General features: G+C 49.5%; 3 protein-coding genes across 3 annotated transcripts; 2 read left to right on the top strand and 1 right to left on the bottom strand.

Annotated features, from left to right (window-relative positions):
• The first annotated feature begins 4,435 nt into the window (after positions 1–4,435).
• LOC139050315 (solute carrier family 22 member 7-like) lies at positions 4,436–5,149 on the top strand. The gene has a single exon (XM_070526548.1). The coding sequence runs from the start codon at positions 4,436–4,438 to the stop codon at positions 5,147–5,149; it is 714 nt and encodes a 237-aa protein (XP_070382649.1).
• A 14-nt stretch (positions 5,150–5,163) lies between these two features.
• On the top strand, positions 5,164–6,231 carry LOC139050316 (solute carrier family 22 member 13-like). The gene has a single exon (XM_070526549.1). It carries the CDS (start codon positions 5,164–5,166, stop codon positions 6,229–6,231), a length of 1,068 nt encoding a protein of 355 aa, XP_070382650.1.
• Positions 6,232–10,982: 4,751 nt separating this feature from the next.
• LOC139050317 (solute carrier family 22 member 7-like) lies at positions 10,983–12,857 on the bottom strand. The gene has a single exon (XM_070526550.1). The coding sequence runs from the start codon at positions 12,855–12,857 to the stop codon at positions 10,983–10,985; it is 1,875 nt and encodes a 624-aa protein (XP_070382651.1).
• Between the last annotated feature and the right edge of the window lie 4,183 nt (positions 12,858–17,040).

Raw genomic sequence — 17,040 nt, forward strand, 5'->3', positions numbered from 1 at the left:
GGCCTGGTTGTAAGGTGCGGCACTTGGGGTTTAGAAGGCTTGAACGAACTATACCTGAAGACTTCAGATGAGAGCTATCTGTACGGGCGGGCAGAAAGGATGGCGTTTTTTTCTTCTTCTTGAGCGAGGGCTTTTGATTGTGTCTCGTTGTCGCGTGACCTTAGACGGGGTCCTCTTCTTTTATTACTATTTGCTGAACAAAAAGTCGTTAATGTGCTTTAAACTTTGTTGTCCTGCGCTGTCACACAGAAAATTATATATATTGATAACTCCAGCACCCAGAAATGAATAATGAATCACATCAATGTCTATGTTTTTGACTTTATCAGAGCTTCGTCATCATGAAAGGGCCCGCTGTCGGTAATCACCATGTAGGAAGGAAATAGATAGAGGGGAGCATACCGCAACGCGATTGAATCCAAGCTTGATGGGCCAACCCGTGATCGCACGTCAAAGTACCTGGTTGCTTTTAGTGTTACTGCTCTGCGCGCAGAGCCACGACAAGCCATCTGAACAAGCACGCACCGCATAAAAACCACTGGCACAGCTACTGGGAAGCAAACGTCTCAGCAAATCTTGATTCTTTGCTCCGTGATCTAAACGCTAAGGTCGCGTGTCCGCTTTCCACGTCTGGTTGCGTGACGTAATGCTCCCTCCTATAGTTTTCCTTCCTCCATGGTGATGACAATGTGTCGCCAGAACGAGAAAGGTAGACGCAGAGACATGTTATCCATACCTTGCACAGGAGTAAGAAATATGGGTATATAGGTATCTGGGGTAGGAAATCTGTCAAAATACAAAAGGACGGAAATAATGAGCATTATAAGACTGTCACAGTTCTTGCGATCATCTATGATGCTCCGTTGGACACAGAAAAGGTGTTATCCTTTATGACGAGATTTTCTGAGTACATTTGTTGGGGAACCGAGCCATGAGACGAAAAGCCGTTTAATCTTATGGGTCAGGGCATGCAAAGATGGTTAATGACGCCGTAATCAAGGCCTGTTCGGGGAATTATTTGAAGAAATTCTTTGTCGTTTTGGTTGGAGACCGTTCCATTGGACGAAGGTCATTCTTGCGGCCGCTATTTGCATGTTATCATATGCAGCTTTTTTTCGATATCAGGTTTCAGTTCGCATGGACGCCACCACGTGGTGTATTAACCTTAAACTTTCCGAACTTGCCTGCGATGGCGTAGTGATGACGTCAACGACACAAAAACTACAGAATTTGAAGCTATTCCTACGGCCTGAACTTCACCCGGAAGCTTGTATCGTAGGCGTTATCTCTGTTCCTGATAAGGAGTAGGCGCCTGCCGGCTTGAAATGACTTACCTTTTGAGCATTTAGTCGCGACTCGGAAAACACAGTGGTTACTATTTTCGAGCTTTTCAGAGGCTCCCCGAAAGACAGCCACGGTTATTTTAACGCGATAGCGTTAAGGAGCTCGTGTCGCAGAAAAGCCGGTGTCGTCGGCGTCGGTGTCGGCGTCGGCGTTTGCGGCGTTGACCGTGAGCGATAAATCACGGCAGGCGCTTCATAAATAAAAAGCAACTTCCAAGATTGGCCCGGTGGGAATCGAACCAGGGTCTCCGGAGTGTGAGACGGAGACGCTACCACTCAGCCACGAGTTCGATGCTTTCAAGCGGTGCAAACGCGCCTCTAGTGAATGCGGTGTTGCCTTCGAAACGAGCCGTGGAAAGTTATAATGCGGTGTATATCGGTAATTATGAACATGTAACGTACAGAAGTCGCAATTACACGAGTTGCGAAGTGAATTTCCGCTGCATTTCTTCTGCGCTTTCCGCACACGCAGAGCCATCTTGCGGCAAACACAGAAGACTCCCTCCTCTCAATGTACGGCGCTGCCCCGACAGGAGGCGCGCCGCGCCCGCATTGGGACCACTGCCAGGCGCGTCGCGGGACTCCCTCTCCCCTGACGACGCTTCGCCGTGCTCCCGGTTTAGATTACTATCTATCTCTCTGCCCGTGCCGATCACGACGTTTGGCTGGCGTAGATCGTTTCCCCTCCGAGACACCGAGTTCTTTGGTTCGTTCCGTTCGCTCAGGCGCACGTTTCGTTGCCGCGCCGAACGCTGCGTTGCTCGACGCTCACCGCGTGATAGGTGGGCGCTAAGTCCGATGCGGGGCGCATCGTAAGTGATCGCTGTGCCGTATTCCTTTTAGTCTACCAAGTCAGCTTGCTAACATAATCGTCGGCAGCGGTCCGTGGCACCTTTTATACAGTGGGAACGTATTCCGTATTTGTTGGTAAGACTTACCATCCGAATGTTGCACATAGGCTGTGAGAGACGCCCTTGTGGATGGCTCTTGATTTTGTGCTATGGGATTCGTTCAGGTGCCCCAAATTATTTCCTAGTAAATTTTCCTAACCGAACTCATGGGCTACAGCCGCTGCCAACCGAGAAAGCATGTGCTTGAGTATTAAGATAGACGCATGAACAAGTAGGTTTGAGGCATAACTCACGACAAATGAATAGTGCGAACTGTGTGGTCATCCGTTAGCACGCTATGGGCAAAGCTTCTCACAATAGTGCTTGACATTTGCTGGCCAGCGGGTCAGTTACACATTTGGGCATGATACATTACATGCAGTAAGTTCTCAGACTACTGGAATGTCATTGTTATCCAGGTATGTTAAAGAAGACGGCTATTTAAGATGATTGGGCTGTAATTCGAGCGATCTGTCTGTTCTCCTTATTGCCTGTCATGCTTTCGTTCGACCTTTACAATGTAGCCGCAGTATAGACTAGCATATATCGAAAACCACAAAGCTTGGCGTCATACCCAAAGGCAACGTGCACAACTCGCCACATTTACTTGCGCTCGCGAGTTGAGCGACTGTCAAGAATAAAACTAAGGAATGTTGGTAGTTGGAGGAAGGTGAGAGTCGGCACATGACACAATTTGTTCGCATCCTTATCGCGCGAAGAGCAGTATCAGCCGACGAAGAATGGATTGTGGAGTTCACCGTCTCTCATGTGATAGAGTGCACGTCCCAGATAGCACACAATGTAACGGAGTACCAGGCATCTCGCTCATATGGGCAGTTTGCCAGTTACTCTACAGTTGTCGGGCACTAGCGTCGGCTACAAGACCTACGGTGCCTATGTTCAACTCCTGCCGATATTCTCACCCTATTTCGCACATATGGCTTCAGCTGAACTCCTTCCCCAATCAACGTATTTGTCTCCAAATTCGGCCACCCTGTCAACGTTGAGTTTTTATCTTTAACCCTACAAATTTAGTCGTCCTGAGATGTCCGGCGGTTTCAACTTTGCCATGATGCCCGCATTTTTGTGTCGCCTCCGTTTACAATCTTTGAGATTTTCAATGCGCAAGCATTTATATGCCTCTTTACCTAACTAGGAAACATGTCCGTCGCTCCGTGCAACATTCACGTAGGACGTTCGCTTTCAAGGTAGGGCCCGCAGCAGCGAACGAATTTACCTTCGTGCTGCCTTTCGCTTCAACGCGAACTAAGCGACGAGAACGCAGCGCGAACGAAGCTGTCAACACTCGCTGGGCCGTGTCGCCATGACAGACCGCTTACAAGATGGGGCCCACGCGGCCGCGCCATATGGAGCCCCCACTGAAGTACGGCTGAACACGGTTGATAATGGTCCATGTCGCTGCAGCGCTGTCGTTCATGCTGTTCGCATCAATATTCACGACATTGATAATGACACCAGGCTGCATGGAGATGAGCAAGTAGCACAATGCCAACGCACACTTAGACAAATCCCAGGGGGGTTTCTTGCACCTGTCGTCGCCATTATTCTCTTGACAAGCATCACGCATCGCTGCTTCTACGCTTCACAGTGCGAACTCACCTTATTTCGTGTTAGCATTTCCGCATAGCTTGGGACCAGTGTAATGCCTTTAGGGAAGCAATGCTTCGAAGTTGAGGATGTGAACAGTGTGGCGCTTAAACGTAGGCATTTCTTGGGCTTACACTGTGCATAAGACGAAATCATGCAGAAATGTAGGCAAAGGATGTAAAAAAAAACCTTTCGTGTGCAGAACAAACAGGGATGAAGAAAAGGAGCTCTTTTTCTTCGTCCCTGTTTGATTTGTGCAAGAAGAAGAAACTTTATTAAAGAATAGACCGGCAGTTTTTGTTATGGTGGCCTTAGGTGGCGGCTCGAAGTCTTTGGACTTGAACATTTCATTGAACATTTCATTGAGCACTTCGTTGTACACTTCATTGAACACTTCACTAAAATTCGTCACACGCCACAACGAGACAAGATCAAAAGCGCGTGCTTAAGTAGAAGAAGAAGAAGAAGAAGAAGGAAACACCTTCCTCCATGCCGGTCTGCAACCAGATTGCTTTCACCTGGAATTTCATCTTCTGATCCAGTTCGTACAAGTTTTCTCAATCTGAAGAGCAGCATCTCACTCACCACCAGGCCATGGACCTCTTTCTACCACAGCGACTGGCCGGCGTCGGTCTGCGAACAAGCGAGTCGTTTGACTGCGAAGAAGGCTTCGGTTACGGGCTCTTCCAGAAGAGGATGCTCCTCCTGATTCTTCTGGGAGCATTCTCGGTTAAATGCCAAACAGTCGTGGTGTCCCTCGTCACCAGTGACGCCGACCATTGGTGCAAGCCGTTCGCCGGCTTCAACATCTCTGCAGCCGATTGGAAGATTATTGCCATACCGACAGAGGCCGACGGCCGCTTCAGCCGCTGCCGCGTCTACGAACGCTGCAAGCCACCCGGTGGACCTGCCGCGGTCGGCTGGTGGTACAACAGATGCTTCCTCAGCGAACGTGAACTCCGAGACACCAACGACACACGCGACGCGCCCTGTGAAGAATGGAACTACGACGTTCGCACGGCCGACACCAGCGCGGTGAGCTACTGGAAGATGGTGTGCCAGGGACGTTTGCTGCCGGCTGTCATTTTAACCTTCCAGAATACCGGTGCTGTCATTTCGCTTATCCTGATCGGAGCTTTCGTGGACTACATCGTCAGGAGAGCCATGTTCGTGGGCTCCGCAGTCGTTGTGGCGACCGGCATGGTATGCACCTTCGTGGCGACAGGCTACGCGCAGTATGCCGTGGCGCGCTTCCTTACCGGGGCAAGTGTCGCCGTGCATACCGTTTTCTATTTTTCACCGGTCTGATAACATTCGAGGTGATGACGCACGTGCACAGGCCGCAGCAACTCCTCCTTCTGGCGGTCATGGGTCTGACGTTGAGCGAAGTTTGGATCATAATCGTCAAATCCATGGTCGTCGACTGGCGTCTGAAGCAAATCATCTGCCTCGCCCCGACGGCTCTCCTGCTCCCTGCTTTGTTTACCACACGAGAGTCGCCCCGTTGGCTCGTGGCGAAAGGAAGACTAGAAGTTGCAAAAGCAGTCGTGATGCACGGGGCCAAGACCAACAACGTCCCGATTGCGGTCACGGCTTGTCTAGTGGAGAAGCTCAGAAAACAGATCAAGAACCAAGTGGGTCGCGAAAGCGCAGACAGGGAAAGCCTGCTCGGCCGTAACTCCCTCCGACGTCGAGCCTTGGCCATGTTAGTTGTCTGCTTCTCTATATCGTTTGTCTTTTTCAGCGACGCCTTCTCAACGGCCCAATACAAGGAATCTTGGATACCGAGCCTCACGGTTGTCGTCACACTGGCGACGTACTTGGCGATGCACTTCCTGATTACCGACGTTGCCCTCGTCAGAGTACTTACCGCTTGCTTCCTGCTGACGGGCATCATACAATGCGCAATCAGTATCGCCGCTGGCAGTGATTTCGGTATTATCGTCAAGACCTTGCTCGTCTTGTCCAAGGGCATCACGAACGTACTTATTGTCCACTGTTTTGCGTGCGTCCTGGAGCTCTTCCCATCGGCCGTGCGGACAGGCGTTGCCTGCTGGGTACTCGCGAGTGGACGTGTTTCGGCCATGTTCGTGGCAGTGATCCTTGTCCTGAAGCCGGCCGGACGCGAAGACGTGGTGTTCGGCTTTGCGGGACTGTTCCTCTTTGCCTCCCTGCCCGTCATCCGCGCCCTTCCATGCGCTACCGTGGTCGGGGAACCGAGAATCGTGGTCAGGCGCCCTTCGGACTCCAGCAGAATGTGTATGGACCATATGAAGCGTACGCTCGAGAAGCGATGCCTACGCAAGAAGCCCAAGACCTCGAGGCTAGATAGCTCCAGGTCCAGCTGGAAAAGTCGAAAGAGCGGTAGCGTGAGCAGTTCTGGCAGTTAGACGCCCCGCCGACCTCACACCGAGCGGATGGCGGAATGAGGCAGCGGAGGTTTAATGCACATTGACTATGCATGGTGTCGTGCTCGCGACTTCTGATAGTTTATTCTTGTGTGCGTAGTAGCTAGAACTCGGCTTTATAAATGTTCCATTACATTGGGCCGACAAAACAAAAAGATAAAAAACTTCCATATGTTCCAAGTTTTTGTCTGTTTTCAAGCAGCAGTACACTTTGGTACGCATTGTACTCGTTTTCTGGTGTGGGCAAATCCGGTTTGGATCCAGACTAGATTTGGTATAGGTCGCCTGAGCTTTTGCGAGCTTCCGCCACGGTGCTCCCTTTGTCGAGTACTCCAACTAATCGGACACTAGCAGTACGTAGATACATACATACATACATACATACATACATACATACATACATACATACATACATACATACATACATACATACATACATACATACACATACATACATACATACATACATACATACATACATACATACATACATACATACATACATACATACATACATACATACATACATACATACATACATACATACGCAGCTACCTCCCGTCGCATGTTTTTATGACAGAAAAGACGTGAAAACACGTGCAGATGCCACCACAGAGTAAAGAGCGTTTGCTGACATTTTTTCCTCTAATGTCCTTTCTTCACATTCTATGGCGCCGTTTCCACCGCAAGAAATGTGAACCAACTAGCCCACCAACAAGTAGTGATACGGTGCATACTCCTCCTCCTGTCGGCTTTAAAGCGAAAGCCTTAGATCTCGTATGTTTCAAGGTCGCGTTCTCTGGTACCGAAAATCGGAGTGCTCGTGCCACTGCTGCCGCGTTCGTAGCGGTCTTCAACATCGCCTCTTGCATATCGCTGCCAAACCGATGTCGCTAATCATGGGGAAAAAGGCACAGGTAACGTAGAGGAATTAAGGCGCTCGAATCCAGGACTTTTGGTGCTAATTTGTGTGAAGTTGACTAAGGTACAGTTAACTTAGGTAGCTTTAAGGCACCCGAAGCCGCGACATTTAGTAGGAGAAAAGAAGTAATGAGAAGTAACGAGGCTTTCGTATGCGAATGCCAAGTAATTTAATGAATGTCTTTTCAGCGCGCAGGATCTTAGGCGTACGCTAAATTGACTGTCAATTGTTCTCGTTGTCTTCGCCCGCACCAAAATCACGTGACACTTGATTGCTTGATAGAGGGTGTGCGCATACTTTCATCGAACTTTCAGGTCCTTTTCGTTGTCTCGTGTTTTGTTGCCAGTTATCTGACGGACGCTCGAGACACGTTTGCGCCGTCGCCGTTGTCGTGCTGTCACGATATCGAGGCACGGCAGGGTCAGAAGGCGTCCGGATAACACGCAGCGCCGTGTGGATGAAAAAATGTGCCGAAGCCGAGTCCACGCAACCCTCACGCTGCGCTCAGTCGGCCCCGCCGAAACCAGGGCAGCGTTCTCTGGCTTCCGCGGCTGGCATGAGCGCAGTGGGTATAGACGAGGGACTATAACGACGCACTTTGCAAAATTTGTAAAGAAAAAGGTAAGCTAGACCATATAATATGGGAGTGTGCTGGCTCCCCAGGGGCCACGGAAAACATCTACAGTAGAGAAGCCTAGGAGACCTTGCTCAAGAGCGAGGCTGAAGACGACCATCGTCGAGCAATCCGCCTGGCCGTTGAGGCCGTGAAGAATCACCGTCCTCAACGCGCGGGGACTGCTTCGTCCTCCACCCTTACCTACGCGTAGGTTAAGAGGCGGGCACCCCGGCTCGGTGGAATAATAAAGTTTTCAATCAATCAATCAATACATCGATGCTTTGAGTGGAAAGCACAGTATGAAAGGTCGAGGTCAAATAATCTAACCATTTGTTTAGGCGCCATCGAGCGCCGGGTGACTTCCTCCTTCTGTCTCGTATCGTGCCCCGTCGAGATGTTAACTCATGCAAGGCCGTTGGCATTGCTCCTCATCGCGCCAGCGTTGCTGGAACGCCTTCGGCTCCGTGCTGTAGCGTTGTCCTGGCTATACACCTTGCTATCGCTTTCGTTGCTGCGTGTACGACGTAACGGGAACTGTAGCGCAAGCGGGAATCCATCGATCCTTGTTTTGTTCGGTTTGGTGGCCGTGGGTGTGGCTCAACCACTACGGGTGATCAGCCGTGAATCGGACGGCAGCAGGCACAAGGGGAAGACAACTTGAATGGGAATTTTGTAATTTAAGGATGGTATAATCAACCAATACTAAACGTTATTATCAATATTAAGCCTACGGCGATTGACACCAAATTCAAATTTCATGCTACAATTTTGTTTTCATGCTGAGGGGAAAAAACACCCAAGTTGTTGTTATCGTCTTGAATCTCCGTGGCGCCTGCCCCGATTGAGGGTTGGCCATTAATCAAGTGGTTAAGAGAAATTGTGAAGAAGATGGGAACTAACCATTGGTACAGCGAAGCCCCTGTTTGCGTCGCCTCTGCGTCCAACACAGGTAAATAATTAAATTATGGGGTTTTACGTGCCAGAACCAGTATTTGATTATGAGGCACACCTAAATCTAAGTAGATATGTTTTTGCGCATTTCGCCCTCATCGATTCCGAACGGGTTACGTGCTTTCGCTTCGGCTAACGATACTGGGCTGTTTAGTAGATAGGCAACAGCGCGCAGTATGTCCGCCTTAAGTTTTGAAGTGCCGCAAACGGAGCACGCGCGTTTATGGCCTGCGTTTACTGACTACCGTAAATGGACGAGTTCCGGCCTCCCGGAGATATGTAAGCGTAGACGTATCATACGGTAATACCGGTAGACGGATCTAAAAACGACAGCGCTGGTAATGTCCCCTTGTGACACCGGCACGAACCATAACGCGCTAGCGAAAAGTTTACTCCTCTACATATGAAAAAGAGCAGGTACAACACCTTTTGCGGGGATTACGTGGCACCAATCGCGTTTATGGAGATCGTACAGGACATTTGTCAGCGTTTTTTACAACGTGACTTCACACGATCACACCATAAGCACCGCTATTTTTTGCTATGCCTTTCGATACTCCGGTGCGCCATTAACCTCGAAGGGTTGGCCCGATAGGAGCTCCAAGCATCCAGCGTTCGGCTCCTCAGATCACTACTGCCGCTTCACCGAGAACAACTACCGCTCTGACAGCGCGAAATTCCGGACGACGAGAGAGGACGTCACTCTGTTGTAGAGGGCGGCGTCTGATGCACTCGTTAGTTCAGTATGTGCTGCATTCGTGGACAGCCTTGGCCTGAGTGCTCCTCGCGCAGTTGAGGGCGTCCCAGACCAGCACCATACCCTAAGGGTACACCATCCGCCTTCCCTCCCACCTGCCTATGTAGCCTTCAATTTCCCCCGAAAGAAGAAGGATCATTCTGCTACCATATGTTTAGAAGTGTCTGAGAAACATCACAAGTGGAACACTGGCCTGAGGGTGGGGACGTTAGCACTACTAGCAGTCTATATTATGATGGGTGTGTAATAAGTTAAATGTTTAATGAGGTATGATGAATAATAATTGATTGATTTTATTGACAATAAACATGTTTCGGTATTTTATTCACGCATCTGAATCGCTATAGCTTCATCTCTTATGATGATTACTGTGATTATGATGATGGAAGTAATGCGATAGGGAAAGTTTTGGTAAGCAAAAGTGCGTAGTGTTTATTGAGTAGATTGACGAGCTGTCTTTATTTGCTCTATATGCATTTCTCCGCATTCATATTATATATATACACATATGTACACACAGATACATTTTAAGATGAAGTGCCTTGTTGGTCTCCACCACCAGCACAGGTCGAAGGCACGGCATCGCCAGGTGCAACACAGCCATTGAATGAATTGCCTTAATGAATAGCCATTGCAACTTTGTCGGAATGGCCAATCATTAAGCGGACGCGCTCTACTTTCGTGTGGTGCTATCGCTTTACTATAAGGATATAATGCTACAGGTTCCTTATGTCGTCTTGACGCACTAATTCTGGGAGATTGGGCAAGAATGAGCGCATGCCACAATCGTGTTCCCAGGGACCTAAGTTGTCTACAAAGCGAGGCAGCAGCCAGCAGCAAGCTTTCTATTCTGGCATATACCCAGTGGCTCAAGCTAGTAGCCGAGTTGGGTCACAGGTGTGTGAAAGAATTTAGATACGAGCAGAATACTAATCGCACTCAGCAAGGACTCGAACAGGCGGGCAGGGGCAGTCTGGAGTACGACGCAGTCTAGACTACGATACGTGAGGCGTAGGGAGAAAGGTGGTTTATGCTGCTGACGCGTGTTACAAATTGGTAGCACCTGCTCGAAACGTGCTGCCTCGCAGCTTTCCCACTGCGCCTGTAATTCAGTGACAAACTGTAGTGGTGGTCTCATGGACAGAGAGAAAGAAGCGGTCTCTTTAAAAAGACTACATGGCTTTTTATTACGCAGAAGACTATGCGGCATCTTTCAGAGCGTGGGCGCATTATGTGTGAATACAAGACTTTATATTGCAAGCCACAAAACGTGTAAGATACGTATTAAACATACCGGTGCATGAAAAATACAAAAATAGAGAGTAACTGCTACTTTCCGAAAACTTAAATTCAAGGCAAGGCCGCATTAAGGCGGCTAATTTAAAACTGATACGAGCACACTAGAGGAGCCTTTGAGAACACTTTGACAACGCGAGTTTGAGCACACGACACCACCAGTGGGGTGCGCACAATCTTCGTGCTGCTTGTCACTTCTGCACGTGGTCGGTGCAGGAGCCACGGGATGTCTTAGTACTGCCAGCAGTGCTGCTGGCACTGCTGTTTCGCCTCTTCCTGCCGGAGGACTTGGAGCTGCCCGAGCTTGTTCTCTTGCGCGCCTTTTTTTTAGTCGGCCGCACCAGGGTCCGCTTCATGTGGTCCACGGTCATTCTGGTGGAGTCCGAAGCTAGCCTAGTCACGATTTTCGCTTCCTCCACCACAGTCGTGCGGGGCAGGGCACGGATGACACGCAGACAGGCGAAGAGGAGCAGTCCCGTCATGGCAAAGAGCACGTCTTCGTGCCCCGTTGGTTTCAATATGAAAGTCATGGACGCCAACGTGGCCGCGAGGCGTCCACTGGCGAACGCCCAGAAGGATGCGCCTCCCCGCACGGCAGACGGGAACAGCTCGAGCACGTATGTGTAACAGTGGATGAAAATCACATTTGACGTGCCCTTGGATAGCCCGAGCAAGACCTTGGTGACGGTGCCGAGTCCGGCGGCGCCGGCGGCGATACTCACCGCGCATTGGATGAAGCCCGTCAGCACGAAGCAACTGGTGAGGACCGTGATAAGGGCGACGCCGGTCACCAGGAAGTGCATGGCCGCGTACGAACACAGCGTGACGACCACCGTGAGGCCCGGGACCCAGAATTCCCCCAAACGCGCCGTCGAAAAAGTGCTGACGTGATAGACGAACGACATGCAGAAGCAGATAAAGAACATTGCCAACGCTCGACGTCGGAGGGAGTGACAGTCGATCAAGTCGTCTTGTTCTGCGCCTTCCTGACCCTTGCGTTTCTCGACCTGTTCCCTGAGTTTTTGCACGAGACAGGCGGTGGTCGCAAGCGGAAAGTTGTTCGTCGTGGCAGCCTGCATCATGACTGCTTCTGCCGCGTTCAGCCTTCCTTTCGCGACAAGCCAGCGGGGAGACTCTCGTGCGACAGACAAAGCAGCGAGCAGCAAAGCCGTCGGAGCAAGGAAGACGGCCTGCTTCAGACGCCATTCGGCGACCACAGATTTGACGATGGCTTTCCAAATCTCAGCTATCGCCGCGCCGACAACCGCCAGGAACAGGACCTGGTGCGGCCTGTGCGTGTGCGTCATCACCTCGAATGGGATTAGGAAGGCGAAGATCGTGTATGCGGCGACGCTGCCCCCGTTAAGGAAACGTGCCACCGCGTAACTCACGTAACTTGTCGCCACCAAGGTGCACACCGTGCAGGTCATCGTCACCATGGCGGAGCTCACGATCATGGCTCTCCTGCCGACGTAGTCCACGAAGGCTCCGAGCAGGGTAAGCGAGAAGACCGCTCCGGTATTCTCCACGGTGACAAGGGCTGCCGCCAGCGAACGTCGGTGGCACACCATGTTCCAATAACTCACCGCACTGCTCTCGGCGGTCCGAACGTCGTAATCCCACTCGTCACAGGGCGCGTCGCTTGTGTCGTTGGTGTCGTTGAGATCACGCTCGCCGAGGAAGCATCTGCTGTGCCACCAGCCGGCCTCGGCAGGTCCAGCGCCAATCTTCCTATCTTCAATGGGACTGCTGGGGTCAACGGGGGGCTTGCAGCGTTCGTAGACGCGGCAGCGGCTCAAGCGTCCGTCGGCCTCGGTCGGTATGGCATTATTCTTCCAATCGGCTGCAGAGATGTTAAATCCGGCCGGCGGCTTGCACCAATGGTCGACGTCACCGGTGACGAGGGTCACCACGGCGGTTTGGCTATTAAGCGAAAAGACTCCCAGAAGAATCAGAAGGAGCGTCCTCTTCTGGAAAGGCCCGTCGCCGAAGCCTTCTTCGCAGTCAAACGATTCACTTGTTCGGAGATCAGCGCCGGCCAGTCGTTGCGGGAGCAAGAGGTCCATGGCCAGGTTGTAAGGTGCGGCACTTGGGGTTCAGAAGGCTTGAACGAACTATATCTGAAGACTTCAGACGAGAGCTATCTGTACGGGCCGACAGAAAGGAAGGCGTTGTTTTCTTCTTCGTGAGCGCGTGCTTTTGATTGTGTCTCGTTGTCGCGTGCCCTTAGACGGGGTCCTCTTCTTCCGCTACTACTTACTGAAGAAAAAATTGTTAGCCTGCTTTAAGCTTTGGTGGCCTGCGCTTTCATATATATATATATATATATATATATATATATATATATATATATATGAGAAGCAGGGGCGTAGCCAGGGGGGGGGAGGGCCTATGGGGCTTGAGCCCCCCCCCCCCGAAATTTTTTCGTGCTGTCATGCACGAAAAACACCCATACAGAATAAAATAATTAAAACCGGAGAGCAGTGGGAGACCGCGTTGCTCAGCTGTGCACCGGAAGACCAACGCAAGGCAATCCAGCAGGCCGAAGATGCCGCGAGGGCCCAAGGGCTCGAGGCCGTCATTTAGGTAGAGGCCTAGGTCTCAAATCTGCTGTGCACAAATAACGTTTATTCCTCCTCCTCCTCCTGTCATGTGCCGCCGACCAAAACAACTCCCGGCGCCGGAAATCATGCTCGATTTTGTCTAGAATGTCCTGAATTCATGCTCGAAAACACGTTTTAGCGCGAACATAGCGAAATCGGGCTGGATTTCCTGGAAATGCCCATGCATCGGGAGTCGCATACCGTAACGCAAGGAGCCCCACCGAGCACAAAATTTCAAGGGCGTTTTGATGGCGAGCGGGCTCGTCTCGGCATCTCGTGGAGGCCGCAGAATCTACCGAGCGCTTGGATTTAAGTTACCGAGCGCTTGGGTATAAAGTTCTCATAACATTTTGATGCGAAAGGTGCATTGACATTTCCAAAGTCATGGTTTAGATTTTCGATTCCGGAACTTTGTGGGTTTAATGCTGTTGTAAACATTTGACGCCAAAGGTGCATCGACCTTTCTAAAGTCGTACATCGGGCCATACAACGAGGCAAGCGAAATCAACATACTATCAGACAAGTTGACAAAGCACGCAGCGAGGTCCGATGAGACAAAGCGTTGTGGTGGTTCATTTGTGCCATCAGGTCACTGAAAAGAATATGAATTTTTTTTCACCTGCGCCAAAGCATCCATGTCAAGACACTAAAGCCACCATTGTAACTAAGTTCTTATTTATTTTTCTACCTAGACTTTTATTTGCGAGGATACATTAAGCCTCTTTCTCATCTTTTTATTTTGTTCTCGCAACCCGCGGGCTGCCAATCCAGCCAGAGCGGCATGCGTTTTTCTCGTGCTGCATCGACAACCGCGCGGCGCACTTAGATGCGCGTTCGTTTTTTTCTGGCCGACTGCCTTTTCACCTGGCAGAGTTTTGGACGCTTTCTGGCTAGCAGACGAGAAAAAGAAACAATGCATAGTCGCTCGCTGCCAGCATTGCGGGGACTCGACGGATTGCAACGCGTTCGCTTGTGTGCGCAAGGGAGAAAAGCGGGGAGGAAGCGCGCCGTCTTCTGTCGCACGCGATACATTTTGGGAGTGGAGGGAGGGGGGGTGCTGTGATCTGTGAATCTGTGGTTGCACAACCTGTTTATTTGCCTTGTTTGACGCATTATATATAGTGACTTTTTCTTAGGTACGTAGATTTATTGGAGACTTATATATATTATGTGTATACGTATATTTAAACATCTTGTTGCGAGGGTTTCTGTATATGCGCAGTGAACTTTGTTTCCAGTGCCAATTTTTGCCCTGTATCACGCTGTATCTTCACATATGTATATTCCATTGTATCTTCGCATTTCTAATGTACGAAGGCGAGTCAAATGAAAGTGAGACAACCCGCCCCGCGCAATAATGGTTCGGTTCATTATTTTCGAGGCACGCGCGTAGCACATACACATCTCATTTACAAGTGACATGCAGAGGTGAGGTTAAATGTTCTTTAATGTTCTCATACACTGGGTTGAACAGGGTTACGTGACATAATGGACACTCCAAAGGTTGAACGGCTTGGTGTCGAGAGGTTTTTGACACATGAAGATGTTTCCCCAAAAGAAATTATTCGCCATATGGCTGCCGTATGCGTTGAACATTGCGTTTCATTGGCCACTGTGAAGCATTGTAGCAAACTGTTCAAAGACGGACATGAAAGTTACAAAGACGATCCATGGCCGCGCCAAAGCCACCGTGCAATCATCCCCAACACAATTGAAAAGGCCGTGGTTGCTCAGTGGCTATGCTGGTTGGGCTGCTGAGCACGAGGTCGTGGGATCGAATCCCGGTCACGGCGGCTGCATTTCGATGGAGGCGAAATGCGAAAACACCCGCGTACTTAGATTTAGGTGCACGTCAAAGAACCCCAGATGAGGGAGACATTTTGTTTGCAATTGTGACCGAGGATGACTCATGGTGCCGCTACTACTAGCCTGAAACACTACGGCAAAGCTTACAGTGGAAGCATTTGAATTCACCACTCCCAACGAAAACTAAGGCCGTCATTTCTGCCGGAAAAGTGTTGACTTCTTTTTAGATCGTTAGGGGGGCCATTATTGATCGCATTTTCTAAACCTGGAGAGACTCTAAATCGTTTCAGATATTGTGAAAGGTCGGATCGGCTGCGTGTCGCAATCAAGAACAAACGACGTGGAAAATTGAGCATTGGGAACATGTTGCTTCACAATATTGCCCGTTCCTACGTCGCTGATGTGGTTAATACGAAACTGGCAAAGTTCAAGTGGGAAACGTTGCAACATTCCTCATGCTGCGCAGACCTGTTTTCTTGCGTCTTCCACATTTGGTAAAATTTGAAAAAACTGCTCAAGGGAACCAGATTCGTGTCAAAAGATGACGTGTAGTCATTTACAGATTTTTGAGGCAGCAACCCAAGGAGTTTTATGAGACGGGAATTACGCGACTCGTTAGTAGGACAAGTGTCTAAATAGTCACGGTGACTACATTTAAATAAAGTACCCCGTTTATCATATATTCGCATTGGCTCACTTTCATTTGACTCGGCCTCGTATATTTTGCAGAACTCCTGCTTTTTTACATGTGCTCTCTGTTGCGACTATAATTTCGGAGCAATCGCTCGCAATACACGAGCGGTGACAGCTGCTCCTGCGCAATACATTTTAACAAAGGACAGCGTCATTGAGGTTTACCCGTGGTCGTTGCATATGTACGAAAATGTAAACAAGGTGCCTAAATGATATATATATATATATATATATATATATATATATATATATATATATATATATATATATATATATATATATATATATATATATATATATATATATATATATATATAGATCCCTCGACTAATTCTGTAAGGAGGAGGCCGAGCGGCAAAGTGAGCCCCCCACGAACGAAATTTCTGGCTACGCCACTGATGAGAAGGAAGGGGGTTAACCGAGGGGCCCGATTTTCATTAGTCATATCATGAGAAGCCAACAAACACTGACACCAAGGACGGTATAGGGGAAATTACTTCTGCTTAATTAATCAAAATAAAGAAACGATAAACTGTGGAAATTAAAGTGGATGAGAAATCAGCTTGTCGCAGGTGGGAACCGAATCCACAGCCTTCGCATATCGCGTTTATGGGTTCGGTTCCCACCTGCGGCAAGTTGTTTTTTCATCCACTTTAATTACCATAATTTATCGTTTGTTTATTTTCATTTATTAAGCACAAGTAATTTCCCCTATGGTGTACTTGGTGTCAGTGTTTGTTGGCTTCTCATGATGTCAAGAATAAAAATCGAGCCCCTCGGTTAACCCCCTTCCTTCTCGTTTATTACATAACCAGGGTCTCGAATCCGGCAAAATTGATGCCTTCAGGTAGCATATGTGGGTTTATTGACCAGTTGACTTCACCCCCCAAAAGATCACGTTCGCGTGACGCCTGCGGCAAAAAATGACGTTCCACGTCCGCCGTCAACGTCAACGTTCCGGCCTGAACGTCTCCCCAAAGCTTCTACCAGAGGCGTTATCTCTGTTCCTGATAAAGAGTAGCCGCCTGCCGGTTCGAAATGACTTATTTTTTAAGTATTTAGTCGCGTCTCGGAAAACAGAGTGATGACTATTTCCGAGCTTTTCGGAGGCTTCCCGAAAGACAGCCACTGTTCTGTTGCTCTTAGT

This window comes from Dermacentor albipictus, chromosome 10, assembly GCF_038994185.2.
Source record: "Dermacentor albipictus isolate Rhodes 1998 colony chromosome 10, USDA_Dalb.pri_finalv2, whole genome shotgun sequence".
In the NCBI taxonomy this organism is placed as follows: Eukaryota; Metazoa; Arthropoda; class Arachnida; order Ixodida; family Ixodidae; genus Dermacentor; species Dermacentor albipictus.

Coding starts and splice junctions, on each gene's coding strand:
- LOC139050315 (XM_070526548.1), top strand. CDS start 4,436: ATGGACCTCTTTCTACCACAGCGACTGGCCGGCGTCGGTCTGCGAACA.
- LOC139050317 (XM_070526550.1), bottom strand. CDS start 12,857: ATGGACCTCTTGCTCCCGCAACGACTGGCCGGCGCTGATCTCCGAACA.
- LOC139050316 (XM_070526549.1), top strand. CDS start 5,164: ATGACGCACGTGCACAGGCCGCAGCAACTCCTCCTTCTGGCGGTCATG.